Source organism: Babylonia areolata, chromosome 13 (genome assembly GCF_041734735.1).
Source record: "Babylonia areolata isolate BAREFJ2019XMU chromosome 13, ASM4173473v1, whole genome shotgun sequence".
Classification (NCBI taxonomy): Eukaryota; Metazoa; Mollusca; class Gastropoda; order Neogastropoda; family Buccinidae; genus Babylonia; species Babylonia areolata.
The window spans coordinates 6,590,792-6,613,291 of NC_134888.1; the positions used below are offsets into that span (position 1 = coordinate 6,590,792).

The 22,500-nt window shown below is 45.1% G+C and overlaps 2 protein-coding genes across 2 annotated transcripts in view; both read right to left on the reverse strand.

Annotated features, from left to right (window-relative positions):
- LOC143289323 (sodium-coupled monocarboxylate transporter 1-like) overlaps positions 1-11,037 on the reverse strand; it is a 59,094-nt gene extending 48,057 nt beyond the window's left edge. The window contains exons 1-7 of the mRNA XM_076598323.1: positions 10,904-11,037; positions 9,827-10,260; positions 4,922-4,990; positions 4,161-4,212; positions 2,865-2,932; positions 1,809-1,889; positions 834-907 (exon numbers count right to left, since the gene is read on the reverse strand). Coding sequence (XP_076454438.1) covers positions 834-907; positions 1,809-1,889; positions 2,865-2,932; positions 4,161-4,212; positions 4,922-4,990; positions 9,827-10,171 — 689 coding nt within the window. The 5' untranslated portion in view covers positions 10,172-10,260; positions 10,904-11,037. The remainder of the gene's footprint in view (positions 1-833; positions 908-1,808; positions 1,890-2,864; positions 2,933-4,160; positions 4,213-4,921; positions 4,991-9,826; positions 10,261-10,903) is intronic.
- Positions 11,038-16,858: 5,821 nt separating this feature from the next.
- Positions 16,859-22,500, reverse strand: part of LOC143289324 (uncharacterized) — a 24,721-nt gene continuing 19,079 nt past the window's right edge. The window contains exons 4-7 of the mRNA XM_076598324.1: positions 22,393-22,500; positions 18,082-18,181; positions 17,658-17,816; positions 16,859-17,122 (exon numbers count right to left, since the gene is read on the reverse strand). The exon at positions 22,393-22,500 is cut by the window's right edge and continues 9 nt beyond it. Coding sequence (XP_076454439.1) covers positions 17,049-17,122; positions 17,658-17,816; positions 18,082-18,181; positions 22,393-22,500 — 441 coding nt within the window. The 3' untranslated portion in view covers positions 16,859-17,048. The remainder of the gene's footprint in view (positions 17,123-17,657; positions 17,817-18,081; positions 18,182-22,392) is intronic.

Sequence of the window (22,500 nt, forward strand, 5' to 3'; positions counted from 1 at the left end):
TGTCATTATCACCTTCATCATCACAAACTATGACGAAGAATGACAACCTTTTGTGTCATTAGCACCTTCATCATCACAAACTATGACGAAGAATGACAACCTTTTGCGTCATTAGCACCTTATCATCATAAACTATGACGGAGAATGACAACCTTTTGTGTCATTATCACCTTCATCATCACAAACTATGACGAAGAATGACAACCTTTTGTGTCATTAGCACCTTCATCATCACAAACTATGACGAAGAATGACAACCTTTTGTGTCATTAGCACCTTCATCATCACAAACTATGACGAAGAATGACAACCTTTTGTGTCATTATCACCTTCATCATCACAAACTATGACGAAGAATGACAACCTTTTGTGTCATTAGCACCTTCATCATCACAAACTATGACGAAGAATGACAACCTTTTGCGTCATTAGCACCTTATCATCACAAACTATGACGAAGAAAGACAACCTTTTGTGTCATTAGCACCTTTATCATCACAAACTATGACGAAGAATGACAACCTTTTGCGTCATTAGCACCTTTATCATCACAAACTATGACGGAGATAGACAACCTTTTGTGTCATTAGCACTTTTATCATCACACACTATGACGAAGAATGACAACCTTTTGTGTCATTAGCACCTTCATCATCACAAACTATGACGAAGAATGACAACCTTTTGTGTCATTAGCACCTTTACCGTCATAAACAAGGAGAAGGAAAACAAGGACGATGAAAATAATGGAAAGAAAGAAAGAAAGAAAGGAAGGAAGGAAGGAAGGAAGGAAGGAAAGAGGAGAGTTGTGAAGAGGCAGTGATGGTTCTCACTCGAAGAAATCCAGTCGTCCCTTGTCGCTCGCTATCTCCCACACCTTGCTCGCCCCTCCTACATCCATGGTTCCCTGCAGCCAGCGTGCACACACACACGTGTACACACACACACACACACACATACACACACACACACACGTGTACACACACACACACACACGTGTACACACACACACACACACAAAGTCACACACACGTCCGCACACACTCCCGCGCACATACACATACACCCCGCACACACACACACACCACACATACTCTCGCTCATTCACGCACACACACACACACACACACACGTCCGCACACACTCACGCGCACATACACATACCCCCCCCCCCCCCCACACACACACACACCACACATATTCTCGCTCACTCACGCACACACACACACACACGCACGCGCGCGTACACACACACACACGCACGCACAAATTTTAGACAATAATGTATTGCACATTGTCCCCGCCCCCACCACACACCTCACTAATCTTTTTTCAAAGCAGATGCGGCGCAGCGAATATGGATGTCTTCACGCTTAGATGCCTTCTCGAAACTGAAGCTGATACTGCGCCATACCATACCTTATCTCTGTCATTCGGATGAGACGATATACCGAGGTCCCGTGTGCAGCAAGCACTCAGCGCACGCAAAAGAACCCACGGCAGCAAAGACAGTTGCCCCTGGCAAAATTTTGGAGGAGGTAAAATTCACTCTGATATACACGTGTGTGCATGCGCGTGACCCAAACCTGACTGAATGAGACAGTGGGAAGCGATTGATGGACGCCTAAACAGGCAGCTCTGAGTTGGCTCACACACACACACACACACACACACACACACACACACACACACACACAGAACCTGTTGTACAAACGACTCAGTTTTTTTTTTTGTGAAGCGCTTCGAGCTTGGTCTCTGCTTGTGTGCGCAATGTGAGTATCAACAATGATGATAATTAAAACGAATACCTTGATAAGAATGGCAAACATGCCGGCGTACATGACAAAGGATTGAAAGACGTCCGTCCAGATGACCGCCTTCAGGCCCCCCTGCACAAAAGACCCCGCCACTCGTCTTTCACAATACCCTTCATCACGGTCAGGTTGACATACTCGTAGCTTGTCTGCCTGCCTGCCTGTCTCTGTCTCTCTCTCTCTCTTGTGTGTGCACACACGCATAGACAAACTTGTGGACACACACACGTACACAGAAACACCGCGCGTCTAAAGACCAACACACGTAAGAATACACTTGCGCACGTAAACACCCAGCACATACATACTGTAACCCCCCCTCACCTCCCCCCCCCCACATATATACATACATACATTCACACACATACCCACCCACCCACACCCACTCCCACATACATAAGCACACAAAAACACCTTGTCACACTGTCCCCCCCCACCCCACTCCCAAACACCCCTCGCACCTCACACACACACACACACACACACACACACACACACACACACGCACATGCGCGCGTGCACACACACTCACACACACAGAGTCACACACACACACACACACACAGTCACACACACACATACACACACACACACAAACACAGTCACACACACACACAGAGTCACACATGCACACACACACACACACACACACACACAGTCACACACACACACACACAGAGTCACACATGAACACGCATACACACATGCACACGCACACACACACAGAGTCACACAGACGCACACACACACACACTGTCACACACACACACACAGAGTCACACACACACATACACACACACACAAACACAGTCACACACACACACAGAGTCACACACGCACACGCACACACACACACACACACACACACGCACACAGAGTCACACATGAACATGCATACACACACACACACACACACACAAAGTCACACATGAACACGCATACACACACGCACACGCACACACACACACACAGAGTCACACATGCACACACACACACACGCACACACACACACACACACACACACACACACACACACTGGACACCACTCACAATTGAGGTATAGACGATGGCAACGAATGCAACCACAAAAACCGAACTCCATTGTGGAAACCCAGTCACTGAAAAAAGAAAGAAAGAATACAATAGAACAATACGTCATGATACAAATTGCAATGTACCTTTTATTTACCTGTGTGCTAACTGAATCGGTAGCGTAAGCATCACTGACTTGAAGTTGTGTGCCTTGTGTAATGGGGAGAGTTACCACTCTTTACTATTTGTTAATCATTTCATCTCCTGGCCTCATTATTTGTTAATTTCCAGTTGAAAAACCACCGAGGCAACCGTGTGTTTGTTCTGTATTGTCCATGTGTTCTGTGTGGCTTGTTCAGGATTAAAGAGGCTATGCCAGTCTTGAATAAAAGCTAAATTTGTGTTTGTACATTTCTTCTGTCTTTGCTGCTGTGTGCACATGTCAAATGATCGGTATAAGGACAGGCCCGGCGCTTCCTTTTTCGAGGAAGTGTTCGGGTTTGTTCCAATGTACCTTTTATTTACCTGTGTGCTAGCTGAATCGGTAGCGTAAGCATCACTAACTTGAAGTTGTATGCCTTGTGTAATGGAGAGAGTTTCCACTCTTTACTACTGATTAAACAGACAGACATGTAAATTCATTAAACTGTTCAGTGATAAATCGAAAAAAAAAAAATCGATTCATTGATAAAAAGAAAACAACAACAAAAAAAAAACAACAACAGATGAATTAAGGAAGAACTATAAATCAAATGATACAAAAACAAATATGCCAACCGATGAATAAATATAGTTTAAAAACAGATATTAAAAAATCGATATATCATCCCCCTGCCCCTCAAGAAAAGAAAAAAGAAAAAAAGAGAGAATAGTTTAAAGATTTGAATAATCAACTAAATGATACGTAAACAAATAAGCCAAAAAATAAACAGGTTGTTGACTATTCAAAGAAGAAGAAGAAAAAAAAAAAGAATAAATCGAAAAATATATAAACGAATAGATAAATAAGTGAGTGAGTGAGTAACTCAGAAAGCAGTCTCCTAATCTGCATCCACTTGTGTGAGTGTATCTGTGCGTGCGTGTGTGCGCGCGCGTGCGCACGTGTGTGTGTGTGTTTGTGTGTCCGTGCCTGTGTATGCGTCCCTGCGTGCGTGCGTGCTTGTACATGTACATGTGCTGCGTTGCCCTTCATGCTTATAAAGTTCTCCCAGTCCGCGGCTTGGGAGTCTGTCACTGGTGGTTCGCGCGATGGAAGAACGTGCTGGGAATTGACCGCGGCACATTCTACACGGTGTCAACTCAAACTTGACCCACCTGCTTCCAAAGCGATGGCCGGGCCGAACAGCACAATGCCCATGTACCATACCTGAAACAGGGCGAGTGGCTGGGCTCATTATCCACGTCATATATGGCTTTTGAACAACAAATACACCAACAACCAACACCAGCGACAACAACACCAAAAGCCGTACTTAGTCAAATCTTAGGAGGATAGAAGTATTTGTATTGTTCTCATTAACTGAACGTTTGTGTCACATGACTGAACAATGAGGTTCACATATTCATTCATTCATTCATTTGTTCGTTCGGTCCTTCTTTCCATCCTTCCTTTGTTCATTTTAGTCATTCATCAATTTCTTCGTTCATTCGTGTATTCATTCATTCGTTCGTTCGAACCATTTGTTTATCCTTTTTTTTTTCGTTCACTCGTTCATACCTTATTTCTTTCGTTGCATGTTCGTTCAATTTTCATATCAATTTACATATGGCATGTTAGAATAAGCCATGACCATTGCCGGATTATGAAAAATAAATAACTGACTGACCATTTATTCATTCATTCATTCATTCGCTCTTAGTTCATTTACTTATTTATTATCACATTAATCAATTTATTCAGTTGTTGGTTACACTGATAATTCCTTTGTTGCTTCGTTTTATGATCATATATTGCTTCAATTCTCACGTTGATTAGCTACATTATGACACGTTGAAATAATTCACGATCCTTACTCGATTTTAAACACACACACACACACACACACACACACACACACACACACACACAAACTTACATAGACCAACATCCCAAGAAAGCTTCCCAGAAGACGAACTGCAGTAGAATTGAACCGGAGCTCCAGATACTGCAAAAGAAAGAAAGAAGAAGAAAAAAATAAGGAAAAATAACCAAAGCAGACTCGCAGAGAATGCCAGCGCGAACATCTCGTTCATTTGTGGCCCAGGCCCCTCGTAAATTCTTCGGAACAACAAACAAATCTGGCATTGAACATAACAAAGTCACAACAATGCAGGCTACCAGCAACTGACAGACCGAATCTGAAACGCCTTTTACAAACACACGGTTTTCAAAACCAGAACCACTCGGGGAAACTCTTCTGTTTTCTCTCTCCTCCTCTTTACATCCAACTCCATCACTTTCTCTCTCTCTCTCTCTCTCTCTCTCTCTCTCTCTCTCTCTCTCTCTCTCTCCTGAAACAAATTAACTAGGTGTTCTATAATTATAAATTTGTGAAAGTGGTGTATCGCATCATACAGAATGTAGATCTGACCTGATTAACTCACTCAGTACGGCCAGTCCTCTCTTCTCCTCTACACAGACCCCTCGGATGTCTAGCGGGTGTCTGAATGACCCAACCTTTAGCTTCCGTCGTCAGACTTGTGGTATTCTTTGTCAACATTCACCTCTTCAGTATAAGAGCCTTCCGCCTGCAATATTTTGATGATGGTAATTGGGGTGAAACGCTGTTAACGTCGTTTCTTTCGCCGTTCGTATGGAGAGAGTTAACTGTTCCTATTCAAACCAAACCAAACGGTCGTTGACTCACTCAGATTGAAGGCAAAACCCAGTTCATTTTATAGAGCTCCGAGGCATTGGAGAGGGAGAGATGGATGATGTTTGTTACCAAGGTGTGGGAGGGGGCTGTGGGGGGTTCGGGGGGGGGGGTGTTCGGGCACTGGCAGATCTGCACATATGTTGACCTGGGAGATCGGAAAAAATCTCCACCTTTCACCCACCAGGCGCCGTTACCGAGATTCGAACCCGGGGACCCTCAGATTGAATTCCAACGCTTTAAATCCTTCGGCTATTGCGCCCCGTCTACGTCATGTGTCAAGTTCTTAGGATTAGAATACAGATGTGAAAGAAACATTGTTGAAAGGAGTGGTGAATGGTTATGTTTGTGAAGTAAAATGACTGACCGACTATGAAATGATTATGACTGAGTGAAAGAAGAGAAACTGAGCGTGCTAGAGGTTGTCTTGTAATTAATGCACAAGCTGTTTGAAAAAAAACAAAACAACAACAACAAAAAAACAACAACAAAACAATCCGGGACGCTGGACATTTTAAAGAAGGCCCACAGTTTCCAGAACAAAACACTACTGGTCAGTTAGGATGGCAAGTTTCGACCGTCCCACAGCCTTCAACGGCGGTACAGGGCAGTGAATTCCTACCCACTGTGTCCAGGGCTCGGAACAGGAAGGCGGGGCCCAGTCCTTTCCCTCCACCGCTTTAACCCCGCCCCCCCCCCCCCCCGGGCCCCCACCTCTCCCTAACCGAAGTCAGGTACCCGTTTACACTTGGGTGGGGTGAAGAACATCGTAGTAAAATGTCTTTCTCAAGGACCCACCTTACCCAAAGATGCTCCACTTTGAATCACCAGTCCTAGTGAATCGGAAGCGTTTATCAGGTCAAATCTACATTCTGTATAATGTGATACTCCACGGTCACAAACCTATATAAAACATCTCATATATTGGTTACCTCTCCCTTCCTCCAACCCCCCCCCCCTCTCTCTTTCCCTAGCCCCTCCCTCTCTCCCTAGCCCCCCCTCTTTCTCCCTCTCTCTCTTCCCCATCTCACTCCCCCTCTCTCTCTCACTCCCCCCTCTCTCTCACTATCTCTTTCCCCCTCTCTTTCTCACTCCCCCCCTCTCTCTCTCTCACTCCCCCCTCTCTCTCTCACTATCTCTTTCCCCCCTCTCTCTTTCTCACTCCCCCCTCTCACTCTTTCTTTCCCCCTTCTCTCTCACTCTCTCCCCCCTCCCCATTCTCTCTCCCTCTCACTCTTTCCCCTTCTCTCTCCCTCCCTCTCTCTTTCTCTCAACCAATGACAAAACCACATCCGTTACTGAGCGGACCGTGTCAAATTGTCCGGGATCCTCACGAGCACGAGTTGATCGGTAAATGTATGCAGAAACCACGACCACCAGCAGAATAACCGCCTTCCGGGAGAACTCTCAAAATGTTTCACGAGGTACACAGCGTAATAACCTTCTCACACGAGTCTTGATTTATTCAATTATTAATTTATGTCAAGAACGCGTCACGCACACGGCCGCACAATGACGGTGTAGATTTTTAGGATACGCAGAGTTCGCAAAAAGTTAGGGACCACCCACACGACCCGACAATGACGATGGACATTTTAGAAGGTTATACTGATTTCGCAAAAAGTTAGGGGACCACGTTACAAAAGCAGATATGTTTTCATAGAATATCAATGTGGAGTGATGGCCTAGAGGTAACGCGTCCACCTAGGAAGCGAGATAATCTGAGCGCGCTGGTTCGAATCACGGCTCAGCCGCCGATATTTTCTCCCCCTCCACTAGACCTTGAGTGGTGGTCTGGACACTAGTCATTCGGATGAGACGATAAACCGAGGTCCCGTGTGCAACATGCACTTAGCGCACGTAAAAGAACCCACGGCAACAAAAGGGTTACTCCTGGCAAAATTCTGCAGAAAAATCCACTTCGATAGGAAAAACGAATAAAACTGCACGCAGGAAAAAGAAAAAAAAAGAAAAAAAAAAGGATGGCGCATTAGTGTAGCGACGCGCTCTCACTGGGGAGAGCAGCCCGCATTTCACACAGAGAAATCTGTTGTGATAAAAAGAAATACAAATACAAATGGAAAGATGATATAAATGATACAGACTGCACACACTGTCACTGGCCTCTCGTTGAACAGATTGGCGGCTATTTCAGGCACATAAGCAAAAAGGCGGTTGAAAATCGATATCTATCAACAACAACAACAACAACAAAATCCGAATCCGATAGCTGTCTTTTTTGTTGTTAAAAAAGAGGGTAGTATAAGTGCGAGAACAGCAAAGTTAGAGCTGTATGATCAATGGATTTTCCACTGCAATGGGAAACCATTTACAGCCTAGTCTTTTGTGAAGGACAATGACTCTCAAACTAGGAGGCAAAATTGCACTGACTCTTGGTGCTGCAGCCTTGGGGGCTAGTTGGCCTTTTAGGAACCATCCCAACGCCGACTGTCCTATAACCCCTCTTGGCCGAGAGAGTGGGGATGTAACTTGGGGCAAGACACTCTCCACTATAATCAAATTCTAGCCCAGATAGTCGGGACAGCAGTTGCCTCCTCTGCTGTTCTGATGGTCACAGTCGGGCACGACTGACGATCATACATACATGTGAGATAGCAGAGTGGTTATAAGTGGTGGTCATTACACTGGCCACACGCGCCGCTGTTTGCCCAACATTCAGCATCAGTTCACCAGTTCCCTAAGAAACATGTGCAAGTTCCCAGGTGGTCCTTCACATTTGTGAACCTATATATATATATATATCTTTTCCCCCCACAGTAGGTCTAGTTGGCTGGTTAGTTGGTTTCATTATGCATGGGCTGTTCGCATAAACTAGTGATAACAATCCGGGACGCTGGACATTTTAAAGAAGGCCTACAGTTTCCAGAACAAAACACTACTGGTCAGTTAGGATGGCAAGTTTCGACCGCCCCACAGCATTCAACGGCGGTACAGGGCAGTGAATTCCTACCCACTGTGTCCAGGGCTCGGAGCAGGAAGGCGGGGCCCAGTCCTCTCCCTCCACCGCTTTAACCCCCGCCCCCCCCCCCCCCCGGCCCCAACCTCTCCCAGGTACCCGTATACACTTTGGTGGGTTGAAGAACATCGTAGTAAAATGCCTTTCTCAAGGACCCACCACCTTGCCCAAAGGAACATCGTAGTAAAATGCCTTTCTCAAGGACCCACCACCTTGCCCAAAGGAACATCGTAGTAAAATGCCTTTCTCAAGGACCCACCTTGCCCAAATGAACATTGTAGTAAAATGCCTTTCTCAAGGACCCACCTTGCCCAAAAGAACATCGTAGTAAAATGCCTTTCTCAAGGACCCCACCACCTAGCCCAAAGGAACATTGTAGTAAAATGCCTTCCTCAAGGACCCCACCACCTTGCCCAAAGGAACATCGTAGTAAAATGCCTTTCTCAAGGACCCCATCACCTTGCCCAAGACGAGGCCTCAAACTCTAATGAATGAATGCTGGATGAGAAATTCATGTTTGTTAGTTCAGAGCTTGGCCTCGGACCGAGGATAGGTGCTATGTAAGTATCTGTATCCTCCTCCTCCTCCTCATTTTGGTCTCTTCACACATGAGGGTGATTTTGTATCTTGTATACACTTCTTCAGCACGGTGTGCTGGAGGTGACTTTCCTTCCAACAAGACAGGCTTGGGGATTCCACACAACGTATGGTATTTAATGCAGGAGGTTACGCTTCATGAAAATATGTCAGATCAGAGATTTGAAAGAATTCAATAACACACACACACACACACACATGTGCACACATACACACACATACACACACACACGTACACGCACACACACACTCACGTGTACACACACACACACACACACAATAGGAAAACATAAAAAAACAACTGCAGGCAGGAAAAAAAAAAAGAAAAAAGGATGGCGCTCAGTGTAGCGACGGGCTCTCCCTGTGGAGAGCAACCCGAATTTCACACAGAGAAAATTGTTGTGACAAAAAAGAGTAATACAACTCACACACACACACACACACACACACTCACACTACACACACAAACTCACACACAATCCACACATTACCCCCCCCCCCCTCCGCCCCCCCCCCAAAAAAAAAATCCCCCAGCTCCCACCACGAACACTGACCTCATAAGCACTGGTGATCCCGAGCGGATGGAGGAGGGGCACCATGATGAAGACGGACAGGATCTGGCTGACGAAGAACCCCAGGGTGCCCAGCCACCACTGCACTCCGTACACGTACATCTCTGCGGGCAACCCCAGCATCATGATAGACGACTCGAAGGACACCATGAGGGAGATGGCCACAGGGAGGAACTTCATGGCCCGACCCCCCACCAGGTACTCCGAGGTCGTCCTCTGGCGGTCCCCGGCCAAGGCGTAGTAGATGCCGATGCCGATGGAGACGACGATGGTGATGCCGAAGACGATGTAGTCGGCTATGTGGAAACTGTGGCTTGGGTCCACCATGGTTGAGGGCTGAGGGTCGAGGTCCGGAGCAGTGGTTTTTGGTGGTGGTGGTGGTAGTGGTTGTGGTGGTTTGCTTTTGTGTTTTCCAACTGGAATGGGGATAGAAGATGATGATACGAGAGACGAGACAAGGCAAGGCAAGACAGGACAGGACAAGACAGGAGAGCATAGGGCAAGACAGGACATGATAGGACAAGTCAAATCGAGCCATGCCAAGGCAAGGCGAGGCAAGGCAGGGCAGGACAGGACAAGACAAGTCAAATCGAGCCATGCCAAGGCAAGGCGAGGCAAGGCAAGGCAGGACAGGACAAGACAAGTCAAATCGAGCCATGCCAAGGCAAGGCGAGGCAAGGCAGGGCAGGACAGGACAGGACAGGACAGGACAGGATGGGACAAGACAAGTCAAATCGAGCCAAGCCAAGCCAAGCCAAGGCAGGACAGGACAAGGCAGGACAGGACAGGACAGGACAGCACAGGATAGGACAAGACAAGTCAAATCGAGCCATGCCATGCCAAGACAGGAAAGGACAGGACAAGACAGGACAGGACAGGACAGGACAAGGCAAAAACAGGATAGGACAAGACAGGAAAGGATAGGACAAGACAAGACAGGACAAAACAGTACAAGGCAAAAACAAGACAACACAAGACAAAACAGGATATGACAAGAAGGAAAGGACAAGACAAGGTAGGATAAGACAAGACAAGACAAGACTACAAAGGTGCACCGACCCTGGAACCTCTACGGCCTGTCCTGGACCACCCTCAAGACAGCCTCCGCGCCCCTCCAAGAAAGCGAGTGACCCGGTGAAACTCTCTGCCCTCTGTATTATAACCTTGCCAACAAGCCTCGATTCCAAACTCTCTCCACCAAGACCGGCCTCGCTTTCGTGCCAACATGGCGGTTCCATCAGACCTCGCAAAAACCCCTCGGGCAGAGCGTGAAAAATTGCACTGTTGATGCTCACAGAGGTGCGTTCTAATAACCGTGACCAGAGTCATGCGTGTTCACACACCTGGGTCGAGTTATGAACCTGGTTTTGACTGCCACGGTTGAGGTCGTTCATAACTGAAGTTAACACCACTTGGGAACTTTGGCACTCTTTCTTTCTTCTTGTGGGCATGATGGAATCATGTCGAGTTTTCCGCAAACGGCGGCGAATGTAGAGCGCACAGAGCTTCAAGAATATGCGCTTTTGCAAGACGTCTTGATAATATATAATCACAGAAATGTGTAGGTCAGTGTAATGAACACTACCCATAATCAGAGGCGCATTCTTGCAATTTTCTTTACAATGAAAATCCACACCTATCGTTAATGAACCACGGAAAAACTGTGCATGTTCGGCCAAAACGCCGAATCGTCCAACATATTTTTTTTGCAAGCAGTTCATGATGTAGCCTTCGTGTACCTGAAACAGCCGTGTTTGTGTGCTAAGTGCAGTGGTGGTGGATCATTATGCACCTCCTAAATCCTGAGTCATCTTCACTTTCTGTGAAAACTGACCAGGTTTTATGAAGTGGTCTTTCACTTTTTTGTTGTTGTAAGGCCTGTACTTCAAGAGCAGTGAATATACATGAATACCCGATTACCGCATTCTTTTAATATGAAAAGATCGTTGATATCTGATCTTTTGTTGCTTATAACCCAGTCGATCACACGCGGCCTTATGAGGGCAGAAAAAGTGTAACTGGAGGTTCTACAGAACCTTGAAGAAAACTGTTCTTGAAAGGAAAATTAGGCACAAGTACAACCACATTTATGCACAAAAACAACAAAACAGCAACATGCTACTGACCATTCCATCGATTTGTTATCAGATATCAATTTGTTACCAATCAAAACACACAGACACACACAGGCACAGACACAGACACAGACACACAAAAATAAAATGAACTAAAAGAAAACCAACAGCTCACCTGAACACAAACATATGCATGATAAACAAAAGTACGTTACATAATAACAGGCGTGCATCGCCACAAATTGATAACGGGCACTTTAAGCGTCTCAGCCGAAAAAGACAAAAAGAACAAGAGGCAAGGCCTTCAAGACTCACTTGTGATACACTGAAAAAAAAATCCAAGCATTTTATGTATTGTGTATAATTTCAAAATGTAATGTTTAAGATGAGAAAGATCAGTTTAAAGCGAATTAAGTCCCCTAGCATTAACTACGGAGTAATTTCCCTTTTTTACTATCTGCACCAAAACGTTTGCAAAATAAATAAAACTTCCATGCTTAGCAAAAGAAGTTCCTGTTTGAACAAAAGATGATAATAATGACTGCTCTTGTTGTTGGGTCAGAATATCAGATCAAAGCGCCAAGTTTAGAGAATACAAAAAATATAAATATAACAGTAAATGCAGTTTGCATATAATTAGGCTTCATATTTTATTTTTTTGTGCCCATCCCAGAGGTGCAATATTGTTTTAAACAAGATGACTGGAAAGAACTGAATTTTTCCTATTTTTATGCCTAATTTGGCGTCAACTGACAAAGTATTTGCAGAGAAAATGTCAATGTTAAAGTTTACCACGGACACACAGACACACACACACACACACAGACAACCGAACACCGGGTTAAAACATAGACTCACTTTGTTTACACATGTGAGTCCAAACAAAACATAGTGAAGAGTGTCCAGTTATCAGGGTCCAGAAAATAACCAGGAAGAGACGACTAAAAGAAAAGGGAACAGTCAGAAATAACGAGAATGACAGAAAATGGGTCAGTTTCACTGTTGGTTGCTTGTATGTGTTTGCATGTGCTTGTTCGCCTCTTTACTACTACTAGTAGTGATTGTGGTGGTGGTGGTGGCGGTAGTAGTAGTAGTAGCACTTGTAGCAGCAGTAGTAGTAGTAGTTTGTTTCTCAAGACGGCGTCACAGCGGTCGGACAAATAAGTAAAAACAAAAACAAAACAAAACCCCAAAAAATCCGTATGCTCTCAACCACACCTGCTTAACAGATACCTGACCAGCAGCGTAACACAACATTCAGGCCTCGGATGAATGCATACTCTCTCTCTCTCTCTCTCTCTCTCTCCTACACACACACACACATATATATATTATATATATTTGTGTACTTATCACAGTTGGAGTTATTTTACATAACCTTGCCAGAGAACAACACTTAAAATGCCTTGTTTTGTTGTTTTTTTTCTCAGTGCGCCAAGTGCTGCACACGGGACCTCGGTTTATCGTCTCATCCGAAAGACTAGACGACACTCCGTTTGAGTTTCCAGTCAACTCGGGTCAAAAGGTGAGACCTGGATTCAAACCTGGAACCTGACGGACGCCGCACTGGCAGATAACCATCATACCACCTTCCCTTCTGTAGGTCCGAACTGATCGCCGTTAACATGGCTTCGGCACGGACGGACTGTTGGTGAGACAGTCTTGACAGCTGAGGACCGTGGAAAATTAAGTCATCGTCCAAAGCAACACCAATCGTGATTCAGCACATTATTCTGAGAATTATGAATGATGGAATTAAACCCTTGTGCACCGGGGTAAGGTTAAAAGTAGCCCAAGGCCACTGCTGGACTGAAAAGTACACCTATTTCAAAAGAAGCAAAAGATATTTAGTTCTTCAGAACGTCGTTGAAACTTTAAATCCTTTGTCCTGTCCACACGTGTTTCTTTTCGATAGAACTTTGCTGATTAATGTAGAAAAGAATTCGTCTGTTGCTAATTAAGGCACTGTGGTTGAATCGGCTAGGCGTTGGAATTCGGACCCAGTGTTCACCAGTGACCAGGGTTCGAGGCCCCGTTTAGCCAATAGCGCTGTGTTCATGGAAAAGGCATTTTACTCCTAGTTTTCTCACCCCGCTCAGGTGTGAACATTTAGGACAGATTGTCGATGAGAACAATGTTGCGAGTGCTCGAGTTTCTCTGGATTCAGGGTGGAGCCCGCCCTTAACCAGCCTGTGAGAGGACATTTGTGGACTCGCGGGAAGTCTTTGGACGACAAAGCAAGTTACCGTTTTCATTTCCAGTTTCTCAAGGAGGCGTCACTGCGTTCGGACAAATCCATATACGCTACACCACATCTGCCAGACAGATGCCTGACCAGCAGCATAACCCAACGCGCTTAGTCAGGCCTTCAGTGCATGCATTTATAAAAAAAAAAAAAAAAGTGTGCACCTATCAGAGTGGGTTTCTGCTACAGAATTTTACCAGAGGGCAATTTTGTCGCCAAGGATCCTTTTTTTCAGTGCGCCAAGTGCGTGCTGCACACGGGACCTCGGTTTATCGTCTCATCCGAATAGTGACCAGACACCCAGTTTGATTTTCCAGTCAAACGTGGGGAGAAAGGGCGAGAGAAGGTTTTGAACCCAGACCCTCACGGACTCTACAGTGGTAGATGAGCGTCTCATCAACCATTCTGAGCGTTCTCATCAACCGTTCTGAGCGTCTCATCAACCGTTCTGAGCGTCTCATCAACCATTCTGAGCGTTCTCATCAACCGTTCTGAGCGTCTCATCAACCATTCTGAGCGTTCTCATCAACCGTTCTGAGCGTTCTCATCAACCATTCTGAGCGTCTCATCAACCATTCTGAGCGTCTCATCAACCATTCTGAGCGTCTCATCAACCGTTCTGAGCGTCTCATCAACCATTCTGAGCGTCTCATCAACCGTTCTGAGCGTTCTCATCAACCATTCTGAGCGTCGCATCAACCTTTCTGAGCGTCTTAACAATTCTGAGCGGTCTCAACCGTTCTGAGCGTCTCATCAGCCGTTCTGAGCGTTTTCATCAACCGTTCTGAGCGTCTCATCAACCGTTCTGAGCGTCTCATGAAACGTTCTGAGCGTCTCATCAACAGTTCTGAGCGTTCTCATTAACCGTTCTGAACGTCTCATCAACCGTTCTGAGCGTTCTCATCAACCGTTCTGAGCGTTCTCATCAACCATTCTGAGCGTCTCATCAACCTGAGCGTCTCATCAACCGTTCTGAGCGTCTCATCAACCATTCTGAGCGTCTCATCAACCGTTCTGAGCGTCTCATCAACCGTTCTGAGCGTCTCATCAACCATTCTGAGCGTTCTCATCAACCGTTCTGAGCGTTCTCATCAACCATTCTGAGCGTCTCATCAACCATTCTGAGCGTCGCATCAACCGTTCTGAGCGTCTTATCAACAATTCTGAGCGGTCTCAACCGTTCTGAGCGTCTCATCAACCGTTCTGAGCGTTTTCATCAACCGTTCTGAGCGTTTTCATCAACCGTTCTGAGCGTCACATCAACCGTTCTGAGCGTTTTCATCAACAGTTCTGAGCGTCTCATCAACCGTTCTGAGCGTCTCATCAACAGTTTCTGAGCGTCTCATCAACCGTTCTGAGCGTCTCATCAACCGTTCTGAGCGTTCTCATCAACCGTTCTGAGCGTCTCATCAACCGTTCTGAGCGTCTCATCAACCGTTCTGAGCGTTCTCATCAACCGTTCTGAGCGTCTCATCAACCGTTCTGAGCGTCTCATCAACCGTTCTGAGCGTCTCATCAACCATTCTGAGCGTTCTCATTAACCGTTCTGAACGTCTCATCAACCATTCTGAGCGTTCTCATTAACCATTCTGAGCGTTCTCATCAACCGTTCTGAACGTCTCATCAACCATTCTGAGCGTTCTCATCAACCGTTCTGAGCGTCTCATCAACCGTTCTGAGCGTCTCATCAACCGTTCTGAGCGTCTCATCAACCGTTCTGAGCGTCTCATCAACCGTTCTGAGCGTTCTCATCAACCATTCTGAGCGTCTCATCAACCGTTCTGAGCGTCTCATCAACAATTCTGAGCGTTCTCATTAACCATTCTGAGCGGTCTCAACCGTTCTGAGCGTCTCATCAACCGTTCTGAGCGTTTCAACCGTTCTGAGCGTCTCATCAACCGTTCTGAGCGTCTCAACCATTCTGAGCGTCTCATCAACCGTTCTGAGCGTTCTCATCAACCATTCTGAGCGTCTCATCAACCATTCTGAGCGTCTCATCAACCATTCTGACAAAAACATCAAACAGCAGTCTGACAAGGCACAGGGTTCATCAAAGCAGAAGAACTGTCAGTGGGTGATGGAAGTGTATTACTGCATTGTCATTGTATTGTATTACTTTTTGTCAAAACAGATTTCTCTGTGTGAAATTCAGGCTGCTCTCCCCAAGGAGAGCGTGTCGCTACACTGAGAGCGCCACCCTCTTTGTATTTTTCTCTGCCTGCAATTTTATTTGTTTTCCTATCGAAGTGGATTTTTCTAAAGAGTTTTGCCAGGGACAACCCTTTTGTTGCCGTGGGTTCTTTTGCGTGCGTTAAATGCATGCTGTCCAGGGGACCTCGGTTTAAGCGTCTCATCCGAATGACTAGCGTCCAGACTACCACTCAAGGTCTGGTGGAGGGGGAGAAAATACTGGCGACTGTCGAAGTGATTCGAACCAGTGCGCTCTGTTACGCAGGAGAGTGGAAGACAGACTAGACTAAAAGGAGGCAACAAACATTCACATGCGAGTTCAGTCTCAATCTCCCGCACTCTTCCGTAAATGAAACAGACACAAGGTATTTCCCCTGAGCCTATATATATATAACAAAAAAAGAAAAATTCAATTTGTTCTGCTTAACAAGCAATTAGTAGACCGACATACGCACACACACACAAACGCAGGCATCCGATTTTGAGTCTGGGGAATGTTGACTTCTGTTCTTCAATGTTTTGTGGGTCCACGGACTAACAGTCAACACACATATCACCTCTTGTGCTGCACACACAAATTACGTAGTTCTACGGACGTGTCTTAGTCTTCAAGACACAAGTTGTCTCGAGGCTGCACCAGCCTCACCAGATCATAGCCAGGTCTGTCCCGCTTCAGTCTCCCCGGACTGGGCCGCTACCACGTCTCCTCGGACAGTGGGTTGATCCCGTCTCCTCGGACTGGGCTGTCTCTACGTCTGCCCCGGAACTCTGGGGCAGTGTATAAGACCCGTAAGATATAATTTCCACATTCCCCTTTCACCTAATTCATCCTTTTCCATTCATACCCCTACTTATATTAGTTCAAATAATTATTTTAGACTATCCAGACTATCCAATTATCAATTTCTCATTAAGGCCATGCTGCTTACATGACACAAAAAGGGGAAAACATTTATTCATAATCCATGCGTCGGGACTAACAAGGGGAACGGAATATTTAACAACGATTCCAAGGTTATTATGAAAAAACATGGCCACGTTTCTCAACATTTAGAAATAGAAAGATAGCACAATTCTATACTACCTTTGCTCTTCATGCTACTGATTATATGTACAGAGAACATACTATCCTTTGGTCAATTTGCGGTGTAGCCAAGTTTACACAATATATCGAAAAGCATAGTTCCACCCAAAATATGCACAACAAATATTAACTACATTTATAGTATATAAAAAAAAAAAACCATGCTTACACAAACAGACTAACTATATCTTTAAACTCTTATGAAAAACACGTAATTACCTGTAGCCAGAACCACAGAGCACCAACAGCGAGACCTTTTCCTTCCAAACTTCTGTGACAGACTGTGTGTCGCTGGCCAGTCAAACTGGGCAGAGAAAAATATACTCACTGACCAGTACAAAAAAACACGTGCAAATAGACAGAAGCACTTGAACTCCCCTGCACGAGGAAATCAGAGTGTGGCACTCCGCGCGAAACACGCTCAAAATCTCTCGCTTCGTAGGCGGACGCGTTACCTCTGGGCCACGACCTTTCCACGTTGCGTGTGGATTCCTGATCTGAGGTAAAGAGGGACGGATCAGTGGAAAACACTCACCCCTCCCCCAGTCATGGTAAGAACCGCGGACTGCCGGCATGTGTCATCAGAAAGGAACCAGCGGATAACGAGAAAAACCGTTCATACCACACCCCCCAGTTTCCTGACCCTGTTGTCCGTGCTCTGTGGTCACCTGCACATGTTCTGCAGACACCAGCACAGTGACCCGTGTATCCGCACTGTCACTGCGGCAGGACTGATTATTTATCTGTTTATTTATATTGTGCCAAGTGTATGACACTGGTGTAACGTCCCAACACCCCCAGCCCCCCTCTCCCCGCCCCCTCCCTCCCTCCTCCCCCCCTTTCCGTGGGCGCCCCAGGTCTATACCAATACCTGACCACTAACAGTAGTTCAAACTGCATTAGTTTTGAGACAGTCACAAACTATCCAGACTACGCCTCGAATGATCCCCTACGTATATCCATCGGAAAAGGAGGGAGGGGGTGGGTGGGGTGGGGGGGGTAAATTCAGAATAGGGAGGGGGTAAGAATAGGCTACTTCACCGGCAGTGATTTTTTTTTTCTCTCTCTTTCATTAAGTCAACGTATCAAAAACTTCAGCATTTGTGTCTCTTCGTGCGTGCGTACGTGTGTTTCCTTTTTGATACTATTTTGTTTAGTTTTCTTTTCTTTTTTTCTCCCCCTTTTATATTTATTTCCCTTGTTGTAATGTTGAATTGACACCACATGAAGAGGAACCCACCAACGGGAGACAACCAGAGATATCGAACAAGCCCTCCCTCCCCACTTACCTCCCGTGAAAAGTCAATGCGGACAGTGAAGGCTTCCAAAGAGTCTTCATATGTTTCTGAAAAAAACCCCAAAAAACCAAAACCAAAACCAAACAAACAAAAACAAACAAAAAAACCCCAAACAAACAAAAAAAACAAAAAAAACACACCACTTTTCTTATCGTTAATTTATTGTCTTTTTCGTACCAATTGTTTTAATCAGGAACGTGTTTGCACGTCAAGTTTTTTTGTTTGTTTTTTCTCACATCAAAACAGTGTGTCAAAAAGGCAGACTTAATTAAGTACAGACAATAAATTATAAAGAAAAAGAAAAAAGAAAAAAAAAAAAAAAAAAGAAGAAGAGAAAAAAAAAGTAATTCTTTCTTACTGGCGGCTTTTATACCACTTGCATCGGTGTGTGTGTGTGTGTGTGTGTGTGTGTGTGTGTGTGTGTGTGTTGTTTCCTTTTATTGTCTGGCTAAAAACAAAACAACAACATAAAAAAAATTATAAAAAAAAACAAAAAAAAACGCGAGCGTACGCACATTACCACAAATTAAAACGCAATGAGGGTAGTTGTGGGTTGATGAATATAAGATGACAGGTAGTTAAAAAGACGGGTTCTTTTTTTTTTTTCTTCCACTTTTAGTGCACTTTATGCAACTTACAAGTTACGTGTGGGTGTGTGGGTGCGTGGATGTGTGGATGTGTGGGTGTGTGGACGTGTGGGTGTGTGGGTGTGTGGATGTGTGGGTGCGTGGGTGTGGATGTGTGGGTGTGTGGATGCACGGACGCGCACACCTGTGAGGGAATGAGTGAATGAGTGAGTGAGTGAGTGAGTGAGTGTGTGTGTGTGTGTGTGTGTGTGTGTGTGTGTGTGTGTGTGTGTGTGTGTGTGTGTGTGTGTGAGTGAGTGAGTGAGTGAGTGAGTGAGTGAGGTGAGTGAGTGAGGTGAGTGAGTGAGTGAGTGTGTGTGTGTGTGAGTGTGTGTGAGTGTGTGTGTGTGTGTGTGTGTGTGTGTGTGTGTGTGTGTGTGTGTGTGCTTCACTCGCTATTGATACGAGTATATGTCACTGGCTACAATATCTTACTACTTCCAACGTTCGCACACAACCCCTTTAGGTGACGGGATCAGTGAAAGACCCACAGTTTGGTTTTGAAGCTGAGATATCAAGTGTCAGGCAGCCCGTCTTCAATACTATTACAAGGAAACAATATCTGAGGAGCTATTGCACTGGCTTGACCAAAAACTTGGACTGGACAATAGAGGGGCGCTGAGGAAATACGAGTGTTCTGAATGATCATAACTGTCCTGCTTTAACAGGCGCTTCAGGTGAAAAAAAAATCGGTTCGGAAACGGTAGAAAATATGATAGACGCACGACGTTAACTGACAGAAACTACCATCGTTAAAAACTACAAAATATGTCAAAAGTGATTATTCATACAGCGTGAACTTCGTGAAGTAATTTTCGTCACTTTACCAGCTTGATACACAAGGACAGGCCATGTCCGTGTCGCCCCAGGTCTATATTCCTTCAGGTCTAGGTTCCCCCCCAAATCTATGTGCCCTTCAGTGCATACCCCCGCCCCATTTTTGGTTAGATCTATATTCCCTAGATCTATGTTCCCCCAGGTCTATAACTATTCTCCATGCATATGCTTCCCCAAAGGTCAATATTTGTTTCCTAACACATACACTTGCGGGTAGTGGTTAATTGTGGTCAACAGTAAACAGAAAATGTCAGTGGTCAAATCGGTGAAAAAGTTCTAATATTGCATAAAAAGCACCCACTATGAAAAAAAAAAAAAAAAAAAAGCTAACGCAATCTACACACTTTTGGGTAGTTGTCGGACTGGTCACTGAATAATCAAACCGGGTCAAGAAGTCTTAACTCACTCAGTACGGCCAGTCCTCTCTTCTCCTCTACACAGACCCCTCGGATGTCCTGTGGGTGTCTCAATGACCCAACCTTTAGCTTCCGTCGTCAGAATTGTGGTATTCTTTGTCAACATTCACCTCTTCAGAATAAGAGCCTTCCGCTTGCAATATTTTGATGATGGTAATTGGGCTGAAACGCTGTTAGCGTCGTCTCTTTCGCCATTCGTATGGAGAGAGTTAATCAATATCGCACAAACACGATAAAATGCCACATCGTTCTGAAACCTTTTTGGGGGTACTGGTCAGTTGTGGTCACCAGTGGTCAGTTTTGTTCAGAGATGGACAGTGTTAACGGGGGGAAGTGCAAAAGCTGCACAATAGTCACAAAATCATCATACATCTTCACAGTTCGATTGTGGTCAGCGCTGTTAAATTATCGGCAGAAGACAACACAACCCGCCAGTCGTCACAACACTGAACAACGTTACGATTGAACGGACTCTTTAACATCTGGGTTGCGATCAGTTGTCAGTTTTTATTTTATTTATTTATTTATTTTCTTTTCATTATTATTATTATTTATTTAGTTTCATTTTATTTATTTGTTTATTTTTTTAATTTTTTTTTATTTATTTTATTTATTTATTTATTATTTTATTTATTTATTTATCTATTTCTCAAGGCCTGACAAAGCGCGTTGGGGTTACGCTGCTGGTCAGGCATCTGCTTGGCAGATGTGGTGTAGCGTATATATATGGATTGGTCCGAACGCAGTGACGCCTCCTCGAGCTTACTGAAACTGAACCTGTCAGCACGGCAAGGGAGGAAGGTGGCAGAGTGGTTAAGACGCTCAGCTGCCAATATAGACAGTCCGTGAGGGTGTGGGTTCGAATCCCGCTCTTATTCCTCCCCCCCACCCCCCCCCCCCAAGTTTGACTGTAAAATCAAACCCAGGGGACAATTTAGGAATCTGATATATATCCCCTAGGTTCAGTTTCAGTTTCAGTAGGTCAAGGAGGCGTCACTGCGTTCGGACAAATCCATATACGCTACACCACATCTGCCAAGCAGATGCCTGACCAGCAGCGTAACCCAACGCGCTTAGTCAGGCCTTGAGGAAAAAAGAAAAAAAAAGAACTACTACTACTAATGATATATATATATATATATATATATATAATTTTATTTTTTGTACGCCTATAGTAAGACTTCATCAAGTTTTTGCGCCTAGGATCGATCTAGGACACTGATTCGTCCCATAAGGGGCTCACGGAAGGGAGGGGCCGTGGAGTGGGGGTGGGGGTGGGGGTGGGGGTGATTAGGAACGTTACACCGGTTGCAATAATTGCACTTCATTCCCGAGTTTCTGCACTGGCTGCACTATTGTCTGCAGCTGCAAAAACAGAAGCCTTGCTTCTCTAGACTGTGTAAGAAATGTCGTCAATGTTGGCTGCTTTTGACGTCATTAGCTCGTGCGTTTCTCAATGACATAATTCCAGCCGGTCGTTTTCTCACTGGAAAGCTTGGCACAGGTGTCCTAGACTGTCAACATTGTCAAATCTACACTTTCGTGTATGGTATTTTATTTTTCTGACCCAAAGTTCGAATGACTGATAAGGTTCTCTGGCAGACTATACCAAAATTGTTCCCTGAACAATAGTTGTGGATCCCTTTTGTTAAAAACAGAACATCGAATTTCTACAGAACATTCTCGAAGTTGCTTTCCTGCTCTGCAGGCAATCAAACGCGTTTCATCGACTGGAGTCAGTTCATTCATCACCAGTGTGATTCAGCTAAAGGCCTACCTTAACGCTGCCTGGTTTCTTGGACGCTCCGGCAGCTGTAAGAAAGGTGATGTCGAAAAGAACTTTCCACTTCTTCCCAAGCTGCTGCTGCTGAACTGGCATTGCTTT